Source organism: Trichomycterus rosablanca, chromosome 13 (assembly GCF_030014385.1).
Source record: "Trichomycterus rosablanca isolate fTriRos1 chromosome 13, fTriRos1.hap1, whole genome shotgun sequence".
NCBI lineage: Eukaryota > Metazoa > Chordata > Actinopteri > Siluriformes > Trichomycteridae > Trichomycterus > Trichomycterus rosablanca.
In genome coordinates this window covers 6,942,116-6,965,759 of record NC_086000.1, presented here as the reverse complement: position 1 = coordinate 6,965,759, position 23,644 = coordinate 6,942,116, and the positions used below count along the sequence as shown (strand labels likewise).

Here is a 23,644-nt window from a genome sequence, read left to right as displayed (position 1 = left end):
GGTTGACCTTGACCCAGATGCTTGACAGCATTAGTAATGGTTACCTCTGGAAAAAACAGCCACAAAGCATAAAATTATTGTATTATAATGTTGTTTTCCTTTGCTAGCCTCTGGGAATGAGACAAACAATGAAGCAATCAGCACTTAATATTATGAGAAGAAAATCCTCCAAATCTTCCACATCCTCCCAGTCATCCTCAATTTTAACATTAATGGATATTATTCTGTCAAATCACATGACTTGGAAACTAACCCCACAAATGATATACTGTATTACAAAATCATCCAATCCTAGAAACTTTATTAATGCTGCTGTAAATCAGTTAAAAAGGGAAGTAACGTGCCACTGCTTTTAAAACATGCATACGTTTACAAGAGGTAGTTCATGAATGGCAGGATGAGTGGATACTGAAAAAGACAGATGATGGATGGGAGCCTTTAGAAGCAGGAATCAAAGTGAAGCGTTTGGGGTTAACTCTCCCCTCGAGGGGGGTAGGAGTAAAGCAGCCTCTCGTGCCAGTCGCCCATTATGCATAGAGCTAGTACTACGGTTCTCACGTTCCGTCTGCCGGGTCAGACCTTAATGAGCGACGGCCCAAGGGGGCTGCCAAAGCTGCACAACGTGCACGCAGAGCGCCTTCCAAAGGAAACAAACCAAAACCTCTCGTTCCCTAAACACATTGTTCAGGAGCGCCACAGTGAGCACGCAAGCATGACAAATATATTTAGCCACCTATGCAAAACTAAAAAATGGCAAGCGCTTACATATTTCTCTTCTAAAGGTGGAACAGGCGGTTAGGACATGTTATTTGGATTGGAGGTTAAATCTGCAGGATATGCATTTGAAATTCCTTTTAAATCGTATGCTTCAAGGTTAAACATATGAACCCAAAGCAGATGGAAGCAGAAGCGTTGACTCAGATTTAGAAAAATACACAAAGTTATTTAAACCACTTTCTCGCTCATTGCGCAGAGCAATAATTGGTAATCTTTTACTGGTAGTGTTCTGGATTTGTGCTTTAAAGAAAAAAATTTATTGAAATATGCCCATTTAGCTTTAAAAAAAAAAAAAAGTTGTATTACCGACAGGATTGAGCAGTAATACAATAAAATAATTTGAAGTCTAAAATATATATACAGTATATTTTTTGGATTTCCCCCCCAATTTTCCTCCCAATCTAGTCATATCCAATCACCATATTGCATTTTGCTTCCTCTCTACTGATGTTGATCTCCACCCTGGTTGAGGAGAGCCTAGACTGACACACGGGGCGTGTGCAGTAGCCGACTGCATCTTTTCACCTGCACGAGGCGAGTTCATTTGTGGATTAGCTTTGTGTACGGAGAGCCACACCCTGATCAACACATTATCCCTTGACTCTGTGCAGGTGCCATCATTTAGCCAGCAAAGGTCGTAATTGCATCAGTTATGAGGTCCCTTCCAACTCCCACCCTGTATGAACAGCAGCCAAATTGTTGTTCATGTAGGCGCCCAGCCTGCCGGATCCAAAATAAATTTTTATTCATTTATTTAACAAAATATTTACGCTAAAATGTTATAGAACAAAATATACAGTGGATTTGGACTTTAGTACACTTTACTGTGTTGTGGATTTTGAATAGATATAATTGCCATTTTTAGTCATCAATCTAAACTTAAACTACACAATCTCACACAATAACACAACATTATTATTAAATACAATCTCTAATTCAAAAATGTATTCAGACCCTTATTCAATACTTTATAGAAGCCCTTTTGCAGCAGTTATAGCTTCAAATCTTGCCCAAATCTCCATACACACATTTTACATACCTGGATTTGGGTAGTTTTTTCCATTCATGTCAATGAATGAGCTATTTCTGAGTGGTCAGGCAGTTATTTCTCACCACCCTGACTAAGGTTCTTCCAGCTTGAATGCCCAATTCGGCCAGACAAACAAACTCTAAAAAGATTTAAGCTTGTGCCAAGACACTCAAAGCCTAGATATTGTTTTATATCCTTGCCATGATCTATGCCCTGCCATTATTTAATTGTGGACTTTATGGCTTGGTTTTGTCCTAATAATGCAGTGCAAATTGTGGGTCGTCAGGTGTGTGTCGTTCCAAACCATTCAGACTGCAACAAGCTCCAATTTTAAACATTTAAAGAACAATTAAAGCAAACAGGACGCACCTTTATCCTCAGATCAATAGTCACGTATCTTAACCATACCATGCAATGCCCTATGCGAATCTTCTACTAACCATCCTGGTCTGTCAACCAGACACAGGCCACATTTATGCAGCAACAGTGGGGAGAAATGCCAGCCAACCTTCTCTACCTCAGTCAAAGCCAATTGTGCCTGTTGGGCAACTGGCTAAACTGGTAGCATAGCTGAGATTTGAACTTAAGAGTCGACTTTGACCGCAGACGGTCGTTTCTGTCAGACAGCCTGGTTTAAGTATGTCAGAACTACTGTTCTTCTGGTATTTTCATGCACAACATTCGATTGAGTCTATACAGAAATGTCTATGCAGAGCTCTCGTCACCCGAGTACAGGAATCTGAGGCTGTATTGTGGACAGCTGGACACTCTGGAAAGAATGTTTCTGGGGAAAACATTTCTTGTTCTGATGAATCTCCATTTCTGCCGCAACACGCAAACCATGGAGTATAAAAAATCAGCATGAACAGCATTAATCCAAGTGCCCACCAACCTGGCTTTTGTCAAAAGACCAGTGGTGATTTACAGGTGTACAAAATGTTTCCTTGGCACAACTTGGGCCCCCTAATACCAGCTAAGCATTATTTAAATGCCATAACCTGAGTACTGTTGCTGACCATATGCATTCATTTATGGCACAATTAACCCATCTTCTATAACTCGTGAAGCACATGTGAACTTAAAATGATTCCATGAACATAGCAATGAGTTTAGTGTACCTCAAGACCTCCCCAGTCAAGCTCCCTTGGAATGTGCTGGCAAAGCTTTAAGTAAGTACATGATGCAATTATGTCAACCGACAGACTTTAGATTCTCCTCAAGAATTTTCTGATAGAACTTGGAACTCAAACGGCGAAGACACCACCCCCACATTTACCATCACACTACCACCGAAATGTTTAGAATGGTTGTCCAAAAAGCTTCAACTTTGATTTGCCTGGGATTTTGAGAGATCATTTAGGTGCAACTTTTTTTGGAAATTCCAGGTCAGCACTGGTGTTTTTCTTTTGGTTGGTGGTGGTTTTCTTCTCACTACCCTACTATAAATTGCATTTTCTCCATTCTTTGTTGTACTATACAGTACTGACGCTTGACTTCGCTGAGGTTAAAGGCATCTGCAGCTTTTTAAATGGCTTCCTGGAATCTTTTAAGTTGTTACTCCCTTGAAAAAATCAGCAGGTAAGATTAAAAATGTAGTATAACAAATCCAATATAAAATTAAATTACTTACATTAGTCTTTTTGACTGAATTCTTTGGGTGATCTGCTCTTGAAATCAATTACAATTAATTAGTCAATTACAAAAATGTAAAATTTTTAATTAATAAAGTTTACTTTTTTATTTATTGACTTATTTCAAGAGCAGACAATCATCTCCATCACAATAATTCATATGGTTTTAATCTGCTCTCAAGTGCAATAACTTTTTAAAATGTGTAATACCTGCTGTACTTTGTGCAATACATTGTAATTAGGGATGCAGCGATACCATTTTTTCCCAACCGAGTACGAGTACAAGTACATGTATTTTTGTACTTGCCGATACCGATACCGATACCAATACCTATTTAGAATACCGTTTTTTTTTTTTTTAAACAAAAACACACGTGAGAAGTGACGAGAAGTTTAATGATACCACGTCCAAAAATGCACGTCAACAAGTAGCGAGTGATCAAAGTGTTTGTGCGCTGACGTGATGAAATCAAGGAGGAAAAATAAATGAATCTGAGTGGATTTGGCAACACGAATAGCAGGGATTGTTCTGTAGCGAGTTGGAGGTTAATAAATATTTTTGCAATGTTGGTGTTTTGTTGAGAACGATCAGGTCAGAAATACTGTAAAACGTGTGTGTGTGCTGGTGTATTCTGATATGAACTATATTATCCCCGTCCCACCTGTTTACACTCCTCTCCTGCGTTTCCCCTCACACCGTATCCTGCGTGCTCATTGGCTGTTCGACATGTCACTCATTCCCAGTCGCACATCTCAGATCAGATATCTGACGTGCTACAAAACTCGAGCGAACGCTGAGTTGCTCCCGAGCCGGCAAATCTAGCGCCGACCAGTCGCCGAGCGAAAATCAGGGCAAAAATCGTGTAGTGTGAACCAGGCATAACGCAGCAACGTGCACTAGGCACACGGTATCGGGTGTTTAGTATCGAGCCTCGCGTACATACTCGATACCAGTATCGGTACTCATGCATCTCTAATTGTAATAACTGTGCAATATTTTTGTAATTTTTTTTTTTTTTACATATTTTTACTTTTCTGCTTTTTATTATATGTAAGTATATGTGTAAACACTTTATATTTTATTTTATTTATTATATTATTTATTTATTATATTATTTTTATATTCTTGAAAGCTGCTGTAACACTGCAAATTTCCCCCGTGGGATAATAAAAGGCTATCTTATCCTTATTAAATTTTTCTTGGTAATAATCTTAGCTGGGTTTTTTTGCTGTTGTTTCACTGTGCCACTGAATTTACCTAGCTGCCTCGAAAACTATTAGCGCATCCTTAAGTTAACATGCTAGTGCTGCTTTTTGTCAATAAAGAACTGCATAAACAAACAGAAATAATAGTCACAGTACCTGAGAAGGAGCAAACGTTCCGGCTGCAAAGTGATTGGTCGGTGTTGGAGCAACAACTTCAGGTTGTCCCTCAAGCCATGTGATTTTTAAAGGATTTGCTGTTAGACCACTCTCATTTTTGCATGCCAGTTCCTAAATGGGAATACAAAATATACACAATCGTAAACAGCCCTGCTGAGTCTCACTAACATCATCGCACATAAAGACTAAGCCATTGGTGACTTTTTCTAATTACATAATGTTGAAGTCTAAAGTTTACTTACACTTGTAAGGCTTGGTAAAAAGTCACAAACATACAATGATATAACATAGCTGGTGTCTTCTCTGAGCCCTAGGATTAGGGCTGGTCAGACTGCAGCCATTTAAAGTACATGAAACAGTGATCTCTAGCCAATACAAGGAAGACACCTAGTGTCACCTTAAGCTAAACAAAAAAGCAAGGCATCTCAACCCAACAATTCCGTAGCTACCATTAAACGTGGTGGCGGTTCTATTACACTGTGGGGATGTTTTGTTGGCAGTTAAACTATCACACTGCAGGATATAGACAGAATCATGAAGGTGTAAAGAGTTAGGTAAAGGAAGTACTGCCCTTGAATATTCAACACAACTACGACACAAAACATGTCAGAACTGGTTTTGGAATGGCTAATTCAAGCATAATTCAGCCATACCATTAAAACCACCTCCAGGTTTCTACACACATTGTCCATTTTATCAGCTCCACTTACCATATAGAAGCACTTTGTAGTTCTACAATTACTGACTGTAATCCATCTATTTCTCTACATACCTTTTTAGCCTGCTTTCATCCTGTTCTTCAATGGTCAGGACCCCAACACGACCATCACAGAGCAGGTATTATTTGGGTGGTGGATGCTTCTCAGCACTGCAGTGACAATGACATGGTGGTGGTGTGTTAGTGTGTGTTGTGCTGGTATGAGCGGATAAGACACAGCAGCCCTGCTGGAATTTTTAAACACCGTGTCCACTCACTGTCCACTCTATTAGACACTCCTACCTAGTTGGTCCACCTTGTAGATGTCATCTTCTAGACCTTCATCAGTGGTCACAGGACGCTGCCCATGGGGTGCTGTTGGCTGTATATATTTTTGGTTGGTGGACTATTCTCAGTCCAGCAGTGACAGTGAGGTGTTTAAAACTCCATCAGCGCTGCTGTGTCTTATCCACTCATATCAGCACAACACACACTAACACACCACCTCCATGTCAGTGTCACTGCAGTGCTGAGAATGATCCACCACCCAAATAATACCTGCTCTGTGGTATGCAGAAAAACAGATGGACTACTGATGAACTAATGAACTACAAAGTGCTTCTATATGGTAAGTGGAGCTGATAAAATGGACAGTGAGTGTAGAAACAAGGAGGTGGTCATAATGTTATGCCTAATCAGTGTATATTAAGCTTTTGGTATAGCCCTTCTAAGATTGTGACCTAAACCTTATTGAGAATATGTAGAATATGTAATAAAAAGTCATGTTTGTGCCAGAAAACCAACAAATTTGGTTGAAAAGTGGTCACTACCAATGACATAAAAATCTATATAAAAAGTTGAATTTATCTAAGCTTTCCACCAGCTGGTCACTAAAACAGTTTGACTAATTCAATAAAAAAAAAAACTATTTAAAAAGTAGTGACCTCAGTACTGGAAATTAAACTAACAGCCCGGCTGCTAAAAGAAATTCTATTGCTGAGTGACTCATGTAGAGCTGAAATTTGCCCATTACATTTCATAAGTGCATGTTAACAAGATTATCAGATAACTGCGGCCATCTGATTATTTGTTTTGTTTCTGCAGTTATATTAATTATTTAATACATGTAAATATGTCAAAGTGAATCACAGTTAAAGGGGGAAACATCAGCAATTTGTATCGTCAGTAGTCATCACTGTCAAAGCAACAACACACTAATTGAATCTTTGTGTGTTACAAAGCTTGTGTGTGTGCTGAATTTAAGCTCGTCCCAGACCTACAGACTGCCATGGGACCACTGAGCGCCACACACACACATACACACGCACACACACTCGCACAAAGTCTGTTCTTAAAGCATGGTGACCATGTTCTCTAGGGAAGGAACCACACAAGCAGGCTGAGGTCACGATAATCTTAGTCTCTGCATGCAGCCAGACAAAGCAGGACAATATGTACAACTCTGGTCTGCGTTAAGCATTTAACCATGCTCGTCTGCTCTTAATGCTTTCCTTACATAATGTTTGCACTTACATTTTAAGTCTGTGAATGCAGAAATGCGGGGGCTGGTTTAAGCAGATAACAGTATGGCAGAATGATGACAGAAAAGGCTGGCTGACAATAAACCTAATTAATCATGCTGGGTAACTGAGGTACCATATAGAATGTTCTACAACTTTTTTTATGATATAAGTGTATTAATTTATTATGATTTTAACGTCATGTTTTACACTTTGGTTACATTCATGACAGAAACGGTAGTTACACATTACACAAAATTAATCAGTTCACAAGTTTAATGTCAAACACAGTCATGAACAATTTTGTATCTCCAATTCACCTCACTTGCATGTTTTTGGACTGTGGGAGGAAACCCACGCAGACACGGGGAGAACATGAAAACTCAACACAGCCCCACCTGGGGATCAAACCCAGGACCTTATTGCTGTGAGGTGACAGTGCTACCCACTGAGCCACCATGCCACCCTTTTATGATATAAGCCATCGAGTGCTCGGGTGGTGCAGTGTTCTAATATGCTACCACACCACTGCTGAGATCTCAAGCTCTCGAGTTCCAATCTCAGATCTGCCATCGGCTGGCCGTACGCCTACATATCAAAGTTCCAGTTTCATTATATTTTTCATACAATGCTGGGAATGTCATTTTTTAAATGGCCAAGTAATTAAATTTATTATAGTTGAGGTCTTATGTTAACATGAATTTGTGAAAAACTAAATGGGCTATAAATTATGTAGTCACCTGTGTCAGGTGAGGTGTGGTTTAGCTCAAGGCTTCGTTGGGCAGCACACTTACATTTTCGACATTTAGCAGACGCTTTTTATCCAAAGCGACTTACAATTCAGGGTTAAGGGCCTTGCTCAAGGGCCTAACAGTGTAAATGTAAGGGTTATAAACGTAAGGGTTATTTAGAGGTCATACTTGCTGTGAATAATGATGTGGGTTATTTAAACCCTTATAGTGTTCGCCTTTGGGTGTTGTTCTTATTTACATCTTTGTTTGCAGGAACGGCCACCTGGCTGAAAAGCTAAACAAGGAGCTGAAAAGACCTGAAAAGGCCAAAATGCCTTACCAGAATTCATATGATTCCTTGCTGGTAAAGAGAACTTGTTACAACACCCTTTATAATTATTAGGGCTGGCTCGATACCACTTTTATATGTCCGATTCCGATACTGCAAATTGAGTATCTGCCGATACCGATACCAATCCGATACCGTCATTTCTCCTCTCAAACAACTAAGCAGTAATAATACATGTCTCAATGTACCATGGTTAAACTAGCTATCTAAATAACAACGCTCAGACTGTGAAACAAATATTCTAAAGGAATAAATACAGAACCTACAACATCACACACATCTCTCACTTTACGGTGTGTCGTCCAAAGTGTCTACAATTGGAAGATGTGGATGTCAATCAAACACGATGGACCAATCAGAATTGACGCAGAGTTGAGATTTTCCATTCAAGTTCTGTCACGTTTTTAGATGATTAAACCCTGCTGGATTTTGAAGAGGACGTCTGTGGCTAAACGGGAAACTGTGTAGTTTGTTTTATTTCATAACACTAATGGATAAATCGTTGAGGATGTGAGAGATCTCCAAACAGTGACAAGATAGGTTTTCTTTATCTCAGGTGAGCCATTTATCATTTATAAAGCAATTTTTATTGGGTTTAATTGAGTTTCAGGTTGCATTTCTTGATGTAGAGGCAGACTGATTTAAGCGACTTTAGCTTCCCAAACCTATATCTTTATCACAGTAGCATAAAGGTTTCTTATGCAATGTTATTTGTGGGCTTAAATGTTTCATACATTTAGTAGATTTAGCATTATTCTACACTGACTAAGATTTATCCAGATTTCCTGAATCTTTTTACGATGGTATGTACTGTAGATACTGATTTTGTATTGAGAAATCTTAAGTTATTAATTTAGTAAAGTGTACTTTCATGAGACATATGTATGAAAATCTGGAAACATATGCCATTACATGTGTAAAAAAAGAAGAAAATAAAAGGAGGCAAATACTGTCACACCACTGTAGCTGTACAATAACTGAAGTCTACATTTCCCAATACATATCATAATATCTACACTGGTGTTATAATGTTGTTGGTTGATTTTACAAATAAATGATTATGCTTAATGGTGTTTTTGCTTTTGCTGTGGTATTGAATTGGCACTGACAATCAGATATTACTGATATTGGTATTAATTATTAACATTTTGGTATCATCAGTGTTATCTGTGGTATAATAATGTGGCAATAGTAGCTTAAAATGTGCTCACATATGGATTTAGCTAGTCTCAGCTAAGAAGCAGAATTCATCCTCTTCCCTCACCCGTCCACAAATATTTATAATATCAGTGAGGCAGTGACAGGAAACTTCAGATGCTACTGGTATTAATTATGCCAGAATTGCTTAAGTTACCCTTTTGCTGCTTAAAATAAACATGGCAGACACAAAGCAGTCCTCAATTAATGACTTCCTTATCAAGATTATGAAGCAGCAAACATTATCTAGAGAAGAATTGATGTTAACAGTAATACTGAATCTAAAATGTTTAATGGCAATGAGACTGATTTTGTCCAGGAGATACTGATCAGTCTGAGATACTCACTGCTGCTCTTACAGTCGCAAACTCTACCACAGCACTTCCCTTCTTCTTATTCGATATTACAACGTTCAAGACTTCACCATACTGCAAAACAGAATAGCAGAAAATAACTAATCAAAACCAACATTTACCCAAACAAAATTATGATACATAATAATGTACAAGTAATTGTATGTGTTAGTTTATTTGTAAAGCTCAGTAAATAGTAAATTAAGAAAGTTAAATTAAATTGTAATTATATACTTATCAGCCAAAACATTAGGACCACTCAAAAAATGGTTATGACTATTTGTAACAGCTGTGCATGTGACAGTCAGGGTTAAAATAAACGTTAAGCTGACGGTTGTTACTCATTGTTCACATGCTAAAAGCAGCAGATGTGGTCCTGCATAAAATCCCGAGTGACACTGATAAAGTCCAAATCATTTTGGCCGGACGACTGGTTTGAAATATCTCCAAAACAGCAAGGTGCTCTCAGGCAGGTGGTCAAAGAAGAGACAAGCCACAAATCACAAAAAGGTTTTTGGACGGCCAAGATCATTGATGCCAGAGGACATGAAGGCATCAAGTACGGACAAGCAGAAGAGCTACCAGCAGGCCATGCAACCAGGATGCAGTGGTGGCTCAGTAGTTAAGATACTAGACTATGGATGGAAGGTCTCTGGTTCAAGCCCAGCTATTACCAAGTAGCCACTGTCCCAACTTACCTCTTTACATACCAAAGCTGACGGACCTGCTGGTAATGTTCTGGTACCAGATACCACAGAACCTCTTCAGATGTCTTGAATAGTCTATATCTTGGAGCGTGGTCGTTATTTTTGCTCATCATTGTATATTAACAATTGGCACGAATAGTAATGATGTGCTGTGATGTGCAGCTGTGCAATGCTACCTCATCACACACAATCCAGAAACAATACATGTGAAATGCTTCATGCCAACAGATGTTTTTACTTTGGGAGGTATCATGGTGGTGCCACTGGTAGAACTGGTGCTGCTAGATCCATGGACTCAAATTTGATCCTTTCCTCCAATATTACCTTACAGATTAATTAGGTTAAACCTTCCAAAAATTCTAGCCATAAGTTTGTTTGTTTTTCAGTCTGGAACACAATGTGGTCTTCTGCTGTTGTAGTCAATGATATTTTCAGAAAGCCCATAAGGTCAGTTAAACTCATGAAGGTTTCTTTACAGGAGGAGGTAATTGTTCCAATCTTTTGTTAACAGAAAAGAACCCTACAGAAATTACTCAAATCTGCCCTGACATGAACGTACTTTAAAAAGTAGGTAAACTTTTGACTTTAGCTGGATTTGTATTTAGTCCAAGAGAAACGATGACTTGTGAAAGGTACATCTTCCCAGAAACAATCTATTTTTGACCCGTTTATGACCTTTCTGTTTTGTTAGAGATTTTTTCTGAACGCGGGGGCTGAAATTAGCATGGCTCGGCTCCCAAGGCCTGCCAGAAAAATTTAGACTAGGGAGTAATGGGGGGTTTGGCTTGGTTCACACAATAACCCCTAACCCCAAGTGAGGAGTGAGGATTCGTTTTGTCTACCGTCCAGATTCACTTAAAGTAATGAGACCTTGATAATGGTAGTTACAGCATAAACGATGTAGCCAGGAAACTCAGAGCTTACATATCACCTGCCATGGACAACCGCTTATGAAATTCTTATCCAGAGTCTTGATTTCGAGCAGGGATAAACAGATTCTACAAATCTAAGCTCCCTGGGAACCTGATGTTCGTTTGCTGGAATGAACGAAAGACCGGAACAAAGTTGGACTCTCAGGACAAGAATCCTGCCAACAGTGACAAAAGAAGGATCCCAATGGACTATAATTCAGATTTTTTAACATTTCCAAAGCTTTCTTTGGGACGCTCCAACTGGAAAGGCCAGCCAGTGTGATTGCAGCTTGAACGTTCAGTTCCAAAACATACAAAGATCCTCGCCAAAAAGCCTGTCTATACTTTGCCAACAATACCTGACTGTCATCCTATCAAAACTCATTACTTAATTTCCTTCTGCCTTCAAAGTTCTTGCAATGTAGCGTGAAAGACTCTGTCCTCTAAAAGGTTCACAATTAAAACTCTTTCTCTTTCTAAATCTTTCACTAACAATTAGTGCCCTGAACTTCTTGGTTTTTGAACAAGAAGCTCATTCAGTACATTTTTTAGAGTCTTCTAAAATTGGCATGAAGTAATCCATATGCACTCCAATCCCAACCACAACACCGACAGACCCGCACCCCCACCAGCAGGTCTCAAGGTCGATTCCGTGCCTCACCGGGGTGGTACGTGTGTTGCTTGGTTGCATGAGAAGAGCAAATTTCCCAGCAACTCCCCCGAGAGCACTAGACGTGCCAGCAGAGACGGCTAGTGAGAGTGCTGTGCAGCTCTTTAGGAGGGCGCTGCACTGCCCTCGGCACTTTTTGCTGCTACAAAAATTTAATGGTGCTGGCACAGGTGGGGGTAAAACAAAAGTGCTTAAGCGGTTGATGTCATGCAGGCCTAAAACCTGGGGCACTGGACACCAGGCCTGGCTCATTAGAAAGAGAATTTCTCAGAATTTTAAATACGCTGCAGTAGGCCGGCTAGCCAGAAGAGTTTATACACACCCCATGTCTACAAAAGTTGGGACATTTTGTAAAACCCACATGTTAATTCTCTTGAATCTCTATTTGTTTGTTTATTAGGATTTTAACATCATGTTTTACACACTTTGGTTACATTCATGACAAAAACGGTAGTTACTCGTTACACAAGGTTCATCAATTCACAAGTTTTGATGTCAAACACAGTCATAGGCAATTTTGTTTCTCCAATAAACATGACTGCATGTCTTTGGACTGTGGGAAGAAACCGGAGCTCCTGAAGGAAACCCACGCAGACACGGGGAGAACATGCAAACTCCACACAGAAAGGACCCGGACCGCCCGACCTGGGGATTGAAGCTAGGACCTTCTTGTGAGGCGACAGCGCTACCCACTGAGCCACCGTGCCGCCCAAATCTCTATTTAACTTAAAAGTGCCCTGTAGTGACTGAAGTTACAGCAGAAAAGAGGAACCAAGTTGACCCTCCACCATCAGGCACAGCCAATTGTGACTGCTGGTCACCCAGTAAGGTAGGTTCAATATTTTACATCATTTTTTTACTCTGGCAATGCAACTCAACAAAGACTTGGGGGCTGAAGGAGGCAGTTTGCAGCTGGGCCAATTGATATGACACTAAAAAAGCTTGTAACTACATCATCCTGACTCTCTGGTTGTACCTTGAAATGTCAGTAGCAACCTTTCAGAGTTTAATTAGTTTGAACTTTGTTCACAGTGTCAATGTGTCAAAACACAGTGACAGAGTTGCAAATTTGAGTGGAGCACAATGCTTATAATAGCTCCCCTATTATGCTTTTAATTAACATAAAAAAACAATCTATCTCTGACTCTGAGGACATCTTTCTGACTTTCCTAGTACATGTTCCTGTTTTACATTTACGGCATTACTAAGACTTTCTATTGTGACGGTATACATCCAAGCAATTTAGGGTTAAGGGCCTTGCTCAAGAGCCCAACAGTGTCAACCTGCCAGTGGTGGAGCTTTAACCAGTCAGCTTAACCACTGAGCTACCACTGCCCACTAAAATATTTTATATGATAGATAGAACTGACATCCTTTATTGTCACATATACTTTACATATAAACATGGAAAGTCCTAGAAAGTCAAGAAAATTCTGTATATCTCAGCTTCAATGCAGAGCCTTCATGGAGCCTAGAGGGTTTAGAGCCTTGCTCAAGGGCCCAACAGTGGGTGCTTGGAGAAGCCAGGATTTAAACCCACAATCTTTTGGTTAAAAGTCCAGACCCCTATCTAATGTATCTACTGAGCAACCACGTTTGTTGACCTTTGAATTGGCACTTGGCCCCTGAGCAATGCACTTAACCTTTGTTTACTGACAATTGTAAGTTGCTTTAGATAAAATGTTCTGCTAATGGTATAAATGTAAATACTCTTTTGTGTAATGAAGTAATCATGTGTCTTGCATAGGTTTTGCATTATTTGCCTCTCTGACTGCATTCCGAGGTCAATATACTTACAACCAGTGAAAACTTTAACAATGAGCAAATTGGTCAGGAACAGAAACATCAGGCCAATTAATAAACAGTTAAACACTTTGTTTAAATTAGTTATTATTTTACAAAGTAAATTATTAAATGCTAATATGTAAAAAGTATTAATAATATTGATCTGGTATTATTTATTATTATTTATTTATTGACGGAATCACAATTATTTGACTGTGAAACAGTCATGGGAAGGCAGTGATAAAGAGGCTCATAAACAGAGCTTAACCAAAGTCATCATTTTTATAGGCTCTGCAACCACATCCTATGTACATTAGGACACCCCTGCTAATTATTGGGTTCAGATGTTTCAGCCATACTCCTTGCTAAGAAAATTACAAGAATGTATTTTATGCTTTTAATGTTGAGGTAACAGTTGAGGAAGGCTCCTCCTGCTCCGGTTTGACTGTGCCCATGTGTACATAGTGAGGATAATACAGATGTGGTTTAATGAGTTCGTGTCAAGAAACTTCGGTGGCTTGTATAAAGCACTGACCTCAACACTACTGAACACCCTAGGAAAAATTATACAGCTTAGATGATAAGTGGAAAAGTATGCTGTGATGCACGTTATAAATTGTTTAAATAATAATGCTTTGTTCTTTGGGCCTATGAGTGTGTTAGTGCCAATGACATGGGTAACTTGAACATCTGTAAAGATCTATACATTGTCTTTTTGAGAGATGTTGCTGCTTGTTTAGCAAGACAATGCCAAGCCAGATTTTGCACGTGTTACAACAGCATGGCTTCACAATTGGAGTGTAGAGGTGCTAGACTGGCCTGGCTGCAGCCCAAATATCCTATTAAAAATAAAGCTCAATATACAGCATCAAAGATCCCAGACTGTTGAGCAACTAATAGTTAAAAGTTCTTTTAAGCAAGAACAGGGGAAAAAAACACTCGTTTTGGATTGTTAAAACTAAAGACAATGAACACAGTGGTAAATATCTGGTGAGTCAAAATTATGTTAACAGTAATGGATCTATTCCATGCGAAATGTGTGTCCGGGCTTTAAATGGTACTGTTGCTCGCTGGTTTTTGTGTGTTGAACATGATGGCGAACAGGTTAAAACTGTCCTGTAAATCATCTTACACATATGAAGTATGTTTTGTGAATAAATGATTTCTGCCATTCAAGTGTTAACATGATTTTGACTCACCCTGTATGGCCTTGAAAACAGGCCAAAAGGAATTTGCAAATTATTGCTCTCTGATTTAATTCAGATGTTTCCTACTGTCCCAACTTTTTTGAAATTATGTTTGTAATTAATATGTACTTGATAGAGAGTATAGGATCTTATAAGGTCTTAATATCATTTATAATAAGATACTTCTTTCAGTCAATAGTCCAGTCAGTGCATCACCTTCTGAAGGAGCCGTTGGAGAAATTCCTGAGAATATCCACCGTTTGTGTCGTCATCTTTTTTGCACTTCCACTTCAGCTAAAAGAGACGTAAAAACAAATGATAAACTAACACAGCATGAGAAGAACCCAAAAGAAACAAATTCCACACAGATTCTTAAAACTTATTTCAGTTTCTTCATACATTAAAACATTAAACAACACGCCTAAAAAGAAAAACTATTTGGCTTAATAAAAGTGTTAATGCAGCTGTGAGTAAAATAATTAGCCTGCATAAATGTATTGATGGGCTGCATAGATAAATGTGAAATAAACAAACTAACATGACTTCTTTAATGTTAATAAAGCTCCAAAATAAGTATAAAATTTTCAGTTTGATGCCTCATACACATGGGCAAATAAGAGTGAAAAGTTTTTAAAATACTTAAGCTACACTATTTTGAAAGATTCCACAATAAGCAGGTGAATTGTTAACAGTTAAGAGAATCAAGATTGGATTAAAAAAGGATCCACACTTCACACAATGTTGGGTCATGGCTCACCACGTTGTGCCAACTTTGAGAAAATTGTTAATCAGTTAAAAAAAAGAACATTCAATGCAAGATTGCAAATGATTTAGGTTTTTAACCATCTACCACACATAATAATGTAAAAAGATTCAAGAAATCCAGAGAAATCTTAGTCCGTGAAAGGAAACCAATGCTGAATGTGCATGACCTTTGAGCACTCAGACTATGCTACAGCAATAAATATATCACATAGTCCTAAGAGTACTTTGGAAAATGTTTGTCACTTTCTGGTGCTGCATTAAGAAATACAACCTGAAAACAAAAGCCGAACATCAATTCTGTGCAGAAACTGTGCAGAGTTCTCTGGGTTGGGGCTCTCAGATGAACCAAAAGACTGTGAAAATGTGTGCTGTGGTCAGATCCGTCCAAAATTTAGCTTGTTAAAAATGTGTGTTATATGATGAACAGGAGGATTAGACAACAGCGACTCCAGACTGTTGAGCAGCTGATGTCTTGTATTAAATGAATAATGGGATCTATTTGAATGGGCAAAAGATCTACTTCCAAAACTGCAACAATTAGTATCTTTAGTTCTCAACCATTCCCTCAAATTTCCATTTATGACATTTAGAAGAGAATTGCTCAGGCGCCCAACTATGGTAACTTGTCATGGTATGGCTTAAACCAGCAGTCCCCAACCTTTTTTGCACCATGGACCGGTTTCATATAAGATATAATTTCACGGACCGGCAGGGGCGGGAGGATTTAAAATAGAATAACTATAGAATTGAAAATCAGTGTGAATCCTGAGCTTTTTTTCGCTACAACGAGCCACTTCTCCCACCTAGTGGTGATTTGGGACAATAACACCCGAAGAGTGTTGAAAATTTAATTGCTCTTGTAGCGATCTCTAATTACTTATTTTTCCTGTGCGGCCCGGTAATAAATGACACACGGACCGGTAGTGGTTGGGGACCACTGGCTTAAACAACAGACATTCTGATTACTAGTCTAGTACCTTAACTACTAAGCTACCACTGGTCAGATTAAAAAGTGTAATGAATAGAAAAGGTGATGTAACACAGTGATCAGTAAACATGCCTCTGTCCCTACTTTTTTGGAGTGTATTGCAGACATCATATTAAAAAATTTTCATACTTAGCAATTACAATAAATTTGATCAGCCAAAACATCAGACATCTTGTCTAAATGGGTTTTGTGCATCTCCATTAGCCAGATCTTACATCTAATGTGTGCTGCTTTTGCTGTGCTGGTTTCCATTTCTATTATGTCACAATATGATATAAAACTTCACAATAAATTGATATTAAGAGGCTAATAAAGATGCTGGAAAGGCTTAGCTTTCATGACTGCTTTAACTCCTGTCAAAAGGCTTTTAGACATGCCCTAAATGGTTTGTGGTATGACATTTCTACAGAACAACAATCATTTAAATCTTTGAGGAACAAAGGAGATGAAGATGGACAGTCTGGTCTTCAAAACAAATAAACAATAAAGCTTTAATAATGTCATAACCTGGTGATTAAAGAGGACTGGAAAGAAGCTTGATTCATCCTGGCATCAATTACTCCACCAAATAATGTGGACTGTCTCTATTTAGGTATTAAAATAAGGTACGGTAAGGTACGCCTGGTCCTATAAAACTGGTTCCTATTTGTAAGTTGTTAGACAACCATTGTGTTAAATAAGCACTGCGTTAAACAATTGGTATTAAACAATCCAGACATTTTTCCACTGCTCAGAGAATTTACCAAGATTCATGTGCAGCATTTACTAACTATCCCATAAAGCAGAGGTGTTAGAACTCAGTCCTGGAGTGTCACAGTAAGGTAAAGTCTTGTATTTTACCTCAATTAGCACACCTCATTAACCTTCTCAACCTTCTTATGAGCTATGATTGAAATGTTATGGCTATGGGCTTCCAGGAACTCAATTTGACACCACGACTGTACAGTGTTTGTCTATCCCTGTCAGTGAGCTTTATTTAAATATATATATATATTGGATTTGGGATTTAACAGACAAAACCTGGAAAACCAAATGTCCGATTGTTTAAAATTCCCGTAAAAATTGTACCAAGACCAGTATTTCAGTAATAGTCCACAAGTTGGTGCACGTCTCTCTGTTTACATGAGGCTATATTTTGTCAGGAGGCTCGCTTTGTTCTTGCCTTTTCTTTGTGTTTTATGTGTTTTGGTTATGCACCAGCACTGCTCCAGTAGCCACCGACTACATACTCCCCACTATACGATCAGGAAAAAAAAAAACATCTCCTCCACCACACAAGGTAAATGAAGATTCTTCCTAGTAGTACAGTACACCAATTTTTTTATATTATATTTTATGCATTTTCTCCCAGTCAGTTTGTCTTCCGCTGCTGGGGATCCCCGATTTATTGCAGTTGAGGAGGGTATATTGTTGCTTACGCCTCCTCCGACCCACGCGCAGCCCTTATTGGAACCCTTTTCCACCCATGCACTCTGCACAGGCGCCTCTATCCACCAATCAGGATCCTTACACAGTGTTTTGCAGACATAGTCCGGTCATCCCTCCCTGTAGGCACTGCCAATTATGCCTGCTAGATGGCGCCCAGCTGACCGGTGGCAACGCCAGGTTTCAAACCGAGGAGTTCAGAATCTTGGTGCTGGTGTGCTAGCGGAATATCCCGTTGCACCCTCTGGAAAAAAGCTCGCTGTTTCAGACGATCACATTTTACGGACCAGTGCTCCCCCCCTTTTAGTCTGTTAAATCGAAGATCCACTGTATATATTTTTATATTGTTCAGCATGTAAATACTCTGTACATTGTATATTGCATTGTCTGTATATTATAGAGAGCTACTAACAGCTGGAAACAAATTCCTTGTGTGTGCAAATATACCTGATGAATAAAGATGATTCTGATTGCCAGTCAGTATGATATATCTTTTGTTTAGCTGTGCTCCCTTTTTCATGTGCTGTTTCTGTTATTTTGTCTACCACTTGTAGTTTCTAATTGCATTTGCCTTGTTTGACAGCATCTTTGCTCTATATTTTGTCAGAAGGCAGTAATTGGCTCCCTTAACCTAAACTAAGAAAAAATAATTTCCAGGTTTACCACTTTTGGTAGTCAAATGCTGGCCTCATTACATTTTATACAACCCAACCATATAGCTACAAATAAGAGCTATAATATTTCTTTCCTGTCTCGAACAAAAGCAAACGCTCTCACACGAAAAATAACACTACCTCACGCGAGTTGGTCAGACTTGGGTTTTGTAACGCCTTTTTTAAACTCACAGTGAAGGATGCTTTTCATCAGAATTCCCCACAACACATCAGAAAAAAAAACTAAAGATTGGAGCTGCCAAGTAAACCAAATAAAACACGTAAGGATCATTGGCTCTATATAAAAGAGAATTAAGAACGATATTCAGGGCGTTTTGCTTAAATTGACCGTTCGTGTCAAATAAAAACATTGATTTGTTATGAGAAATGAGCCATTCCGAGTGACTTCACATAAAAACATTTGAAGAAGGAAGAATCATACCGAACCAGAAGAGATATTGAGTGTTACCTTTAGCTTTGGAGTAAAGACAGTTCAGGAGAAATGTAATTAAAGAGCACATGACTCAGGTTCCAGTCAAATGCAGCTCTGGAGTTTATTTTTGTTCCATGACCATATCTAACATATCTGACTTACTAATTTGTTATGAAAAAGAGTTAGACCTGGCAAGAGATGCTTTCGTGATTAATTACATAAACCTATTAGCTAATGTTGAACTTTGTCCATTAATAAGGAACTGAAAGGTTTCCAAAGGAAACAGAATATCGCTTTGTTTCCTGCCCGACAACTGGCCTTGAACAGACAGAATAATGGACTCGGGGTAAAGCTTCATTTGAAGGGAATTCGATGGAAGTGGGAAAGGGTTATAGGGTCATAAAGGGCCTGTCCAAATCATTTGGTTTCCATAATAAACACATGAAGCGTTTTAAAGTTGCTGCCTTATTTGGTTTCATTGCTGGACCTAATATGAAAATGCCAGCCACCGTATCAACCTCCGTCCTGCACTATTTACACAGACTAACATTGATTTAATTTGTACAATTTAATCTCCCTTTTTTGCCCTTTTTTTATTAAATCTAATAAAAACTGAGCATTTAAGCTGTTTATCAAAAAAACTATTCAAATCTCTTTTAAATAATTACACCGATCAGCCATAACATTAAAACCACCTTCTTGTTTCTACACTCACTGTCCATTTTATCAGCTCCACTTACCATAAAGAAGCACTTTGTAGTTCTACAATTACTTGCTTTGCCTGCTTTCACCCTGTTCTTCAATGGTCAGGACCCCCACAGGACCACCACAGAGCAGGTATTATTTGGGTTGTTTGATCATTCTCAGCACTGTAGTGACAATGACATGGTGGTGGTGTGTTAGTGTGTGTTGTGCTGGTATGAGTGGATCAGACACAGCAGTGCTGCTGGAGATTTTAAATACTGTGTCCACTCACTGTCCACTCTATTAGACACTCCTACCTAGTTGGTTCACCTTGTAGATGTAAAGTCAGAGACGATCGCTCATCTATTGCTGCTGTTTGAGTCGGTCATCTTCTAGACCTTCATCAGTCATCACAGGACACTGCCCACAGGGCGCTGTTGACTGGATATTTTTGCTTGGTAGACTATTCTCAGTCCAGCAGTGACAGTGAGGTGTTTAAAAACTTCATCAGCATTGCTGTGTCTTATCAACACACACTAACACACCACCACCATGTCAGTGTCACTGCAGTGCTGAGAATGACCCACCACTCAAATAATACCTGCTCTGTAGTGGTCCTGGGAGGGGGCTAACAAAGCATGCAGAGAAACAGATGGACTACAGTCAGTAATTGTAGAACTACAAAGTGCTTCTTTATGGTAAGTGGAGCTGATAAAATGGACAGTGAGTGTAGAAACAAGAAGGTGGTTTTAATGTTATGGCTGATCGGTGTATAGTTCAATGGGTCATGTTCTGGAGAGTATGATGAATTTACCTTTAATTTAGGGGTGACGTTTCTGTTCACCTGTTGCGCTGATGACGAATCTGTCGGTGATAAATAAAAAAAGAAAGGAAAGAGAAAGAGCCAGTTAATCCATTTACATTTTTTAAAACTGACCAGTTTGGAACAAATTGTAGCTCATGCATCTCGTACATCTGCTGTGACACAGAGCAGGACTCGTTTTATCATGCATCATCATGGCGGAGTGTGAAGATACTAACGGACTGAAGTGGATGAGGTGAGTCTGTTCGAAACATTACATTTGGACAGTCCTCTCCAAAATTTGTTTAGCTTTTCTTAAGGCTTAAAGTGGACATCTGGCCATGCCTTGTTTTTAGGTAACACTTTATACACAGAATAGCTGCATTAGGGCTTCATGATACAGTGTAAATTATTAAATAAATAATGCACGACACCTTGCAGAAGTGTTTATTAAAGGCATCTGTTACGTTCATGGACAGTTCAAATTATTAACACATTTTAAATGAGAAAATCTTGACTTTATGTTGTTTTTTGGAACACGTTGCATGCAGTCGTGAGATCTGGGCTACATTAAATCAAATTAAATTAAAGGTACTTTCCTATACTTCCAAAACTTCACTTTAGATTTTTTTCTTTTTGGCTGCTCCTGTATTAGGGTCCTGACGTGGACCTTCTCATTTTATCTGCATTCGACTGGGACTGAGAGCAGGACTGATAACAGCACCTCCCAATGGCCAGGCTGTTCGCCCATGCCCCACACCTTATACATAGCCAGATATGATAAATTTATACTTTATAAACTTCATCACAGAATAGAATTTAAAAGACGCTCCAAACCAGTAAGAGATGAGTGAAACACTCAAAATGAGTTAGTACTGTGTGTTATCTGCTTTCTGGATTAGCAGCAGTTATTTTATACATGATATGGATAAAAGTATTGGGACATCCCTTGTAAAAAATAAATACTTCTAGCATGCCAGCAACAGTTTAGGGAAGGCCCTTTCCTGTCCCAGCATAACTGACTTTGTGCACAAAGCAAGCTCTATAAAGACATGAAGAGCTTGGTATAAAGAAACTCTAGTGGCCGGCACAGAGCCCTGACCACTGAACAGCTTTGGAATGAACTGGAACGTCGATTAAGGCTTTCCTGACTAACATCAGTGCCCAGCCATACAAATGCTCTTTTTTCTATTTAATTTATGCATTTTCTCCCATTTTCTCCCGTGTAGTCAATTTGTCTTCAGCTGCTGGGGATCCCTGATTGCATTTGAGGAAGGCATGTTGCTGCGCAGTCCTAGCGGACCCCTTGTTTTTGCCCATGCACTCTGCACAGACGCCTCTATCTGCTAATCAGGGTTCTTGCACAGCGTTTGAAGACATTTAAATTTTTACATTTTCAGCATTTAGCAGACGCTTTTATCCAAAGTGACACAGTACTGTGACAGTAAAATGTCTAAGCAATTGAGGGTTAAGGGCCTTGCTCAAGGGCCCAACAGTGGCAAACTGGCAGTGGTGGAGCTTGAACCAGCAACCTTTGGATTACTAGTCCAGTACCCTAACCGCTAAACCACACCCATATAGTCCGGTCGTCCCGCCCTAGCAGACAAGCTGGCCAATTAGTGTCTGCTGCAGACACTGCCAATTATGCCCGCTAGATGCCGCCCAGCCGACCGGTTGCAATGCCGAGTTTCGAACCGAGGAGTTCAGAATCTAAGCGCTGGTGGGATATCCCGCTGTGCCACCTGGGCGCCCTTACAAATGCTCCTTTGTCTAAAAGGGAACAAATTCCCACAGACTTCAATACTTTAAAGTCTTGTGAGAAATCTTCTTAGAAGAGTGGTGGTTGTTATAGATGAAACAATCACATAGGTCATTCTATTTTAATACCAATGGTTTTTGAAATGGGATGTCCAACACGCTCATAATCAGGTGTCCAAACACTTCTGGTAATATAATGTATGTTATTATTAAATAAACAGTGACTGAAGTACATGATAGACAGTTCTAGCCTGACTGTGCCCTTGGGTTCAGTTCATAAAGACATGGTTTGACTGCATCATCTCAACCCCATTAAGCACCTTTGGGATGAACTGGAACGTCGATTGTGAGTAAGGCCTTTTTTTATCCAACGTCAGCACCCGACATTTATACAATTTGTTATTATGAAGACCATGTCATGAATAATGGCACTCGGGTGGTGTATTGGTACATTATGCAAGCCCACTATTGCTGGGATCTGGGGTTTGAATCTCCAGCTGTGCTATTGGCGGGTCAGGCATCTACATACAGAACATGCCAGTGGTGAGGGCTTGGTAGCCGAGGCCCCATGATGGATTGGCGTCCTGTGCATTGTACCCAGTGATCATGCAGAACTGAACCCACCATGAAGTACGCGTAAAGCATGAAAATAAAATAATGTAATGAGTTATTAAGATATTAATGTCCAAAATTTATTCCCACCTTCCACCCAGCTGTTTTATAAGGCTTTTGGTTGACAGCAAGCTTGACCAGGGTAGAGCGGTTAGCAATGATGAATGAATTGAGGAAATTGGTTTAGTTTATTGATAGCATGAGGTAAAAATGTCTTGCATGTGAGTTGGCCATTATATCGGCTTTGAGAAATAATAGTCAATAAGTACCTGCATGTGTGGGGAGCCTCGACTCTCTCTCTCTCTGGATCTGCTCTCGAATCAGCCTTTGCTCTTCCTGCAGCTGTCTGGAGCCTTCCTCTCTCAAACGGATAATCTGTACAGAGGCGCGCACGCACACACAAACAGACCGCACGATCAACAGTTACAGTCCACAAGCCATACGTGTGCAACATACAGGATGTAAGCACGCACCGGGACACGAACCGTGCTTACATAATACATCAACACATACTCAGTACTATGAGAGTCTCTTACATCCAACCAAAACCACAGGCCACTGTGTACCATCCAAAATCCTGTGAACTGTAGTAACCT

The 23,644-nt window shown here is 39.4% G+C and overlaps 1 protein-coding gene across 3 annotated transcripts in view; it reads right to left on the bottom strand.

Moving 5' to 3' along the window:
• The window catches only part of dnajc17 (DnaJ (Hsp40) homolog, subfamily C, member 17), a 73,437-nt gene that overhangs the window by 23,635 nt on the left and 26,158 nt on the right, over nt 1-23,644 (bottom strand). For all 3 annotated transcript variants that reach the window (XM_063007289.1, XM_063007291.1, XM_063007290.1), the window contains 5 exons: nt 23,318-23,423; nt 20,691-20,740; nt 15,145-15,222; nt 9,663-9,743; nt 4,801-4,932 (listed from right to left, as the gene is read on the bottom strand). In XM_063007289.1, coding sequence (XP_062863359.1) covers nt 4,801-4,932; nt 9,663-9,743; nt 15,145-15,222; nt 20,691-20,740; nt 23,318-23,423 — 447 coding nt within the window. The remainder of the gene's footprint in view (nt 1-4,800; nt 4,933-9,662; nt 9,744-15,144; nt 15,223-20,690; nt 20,741-23,317; nt 23,424-23,644) is intronic.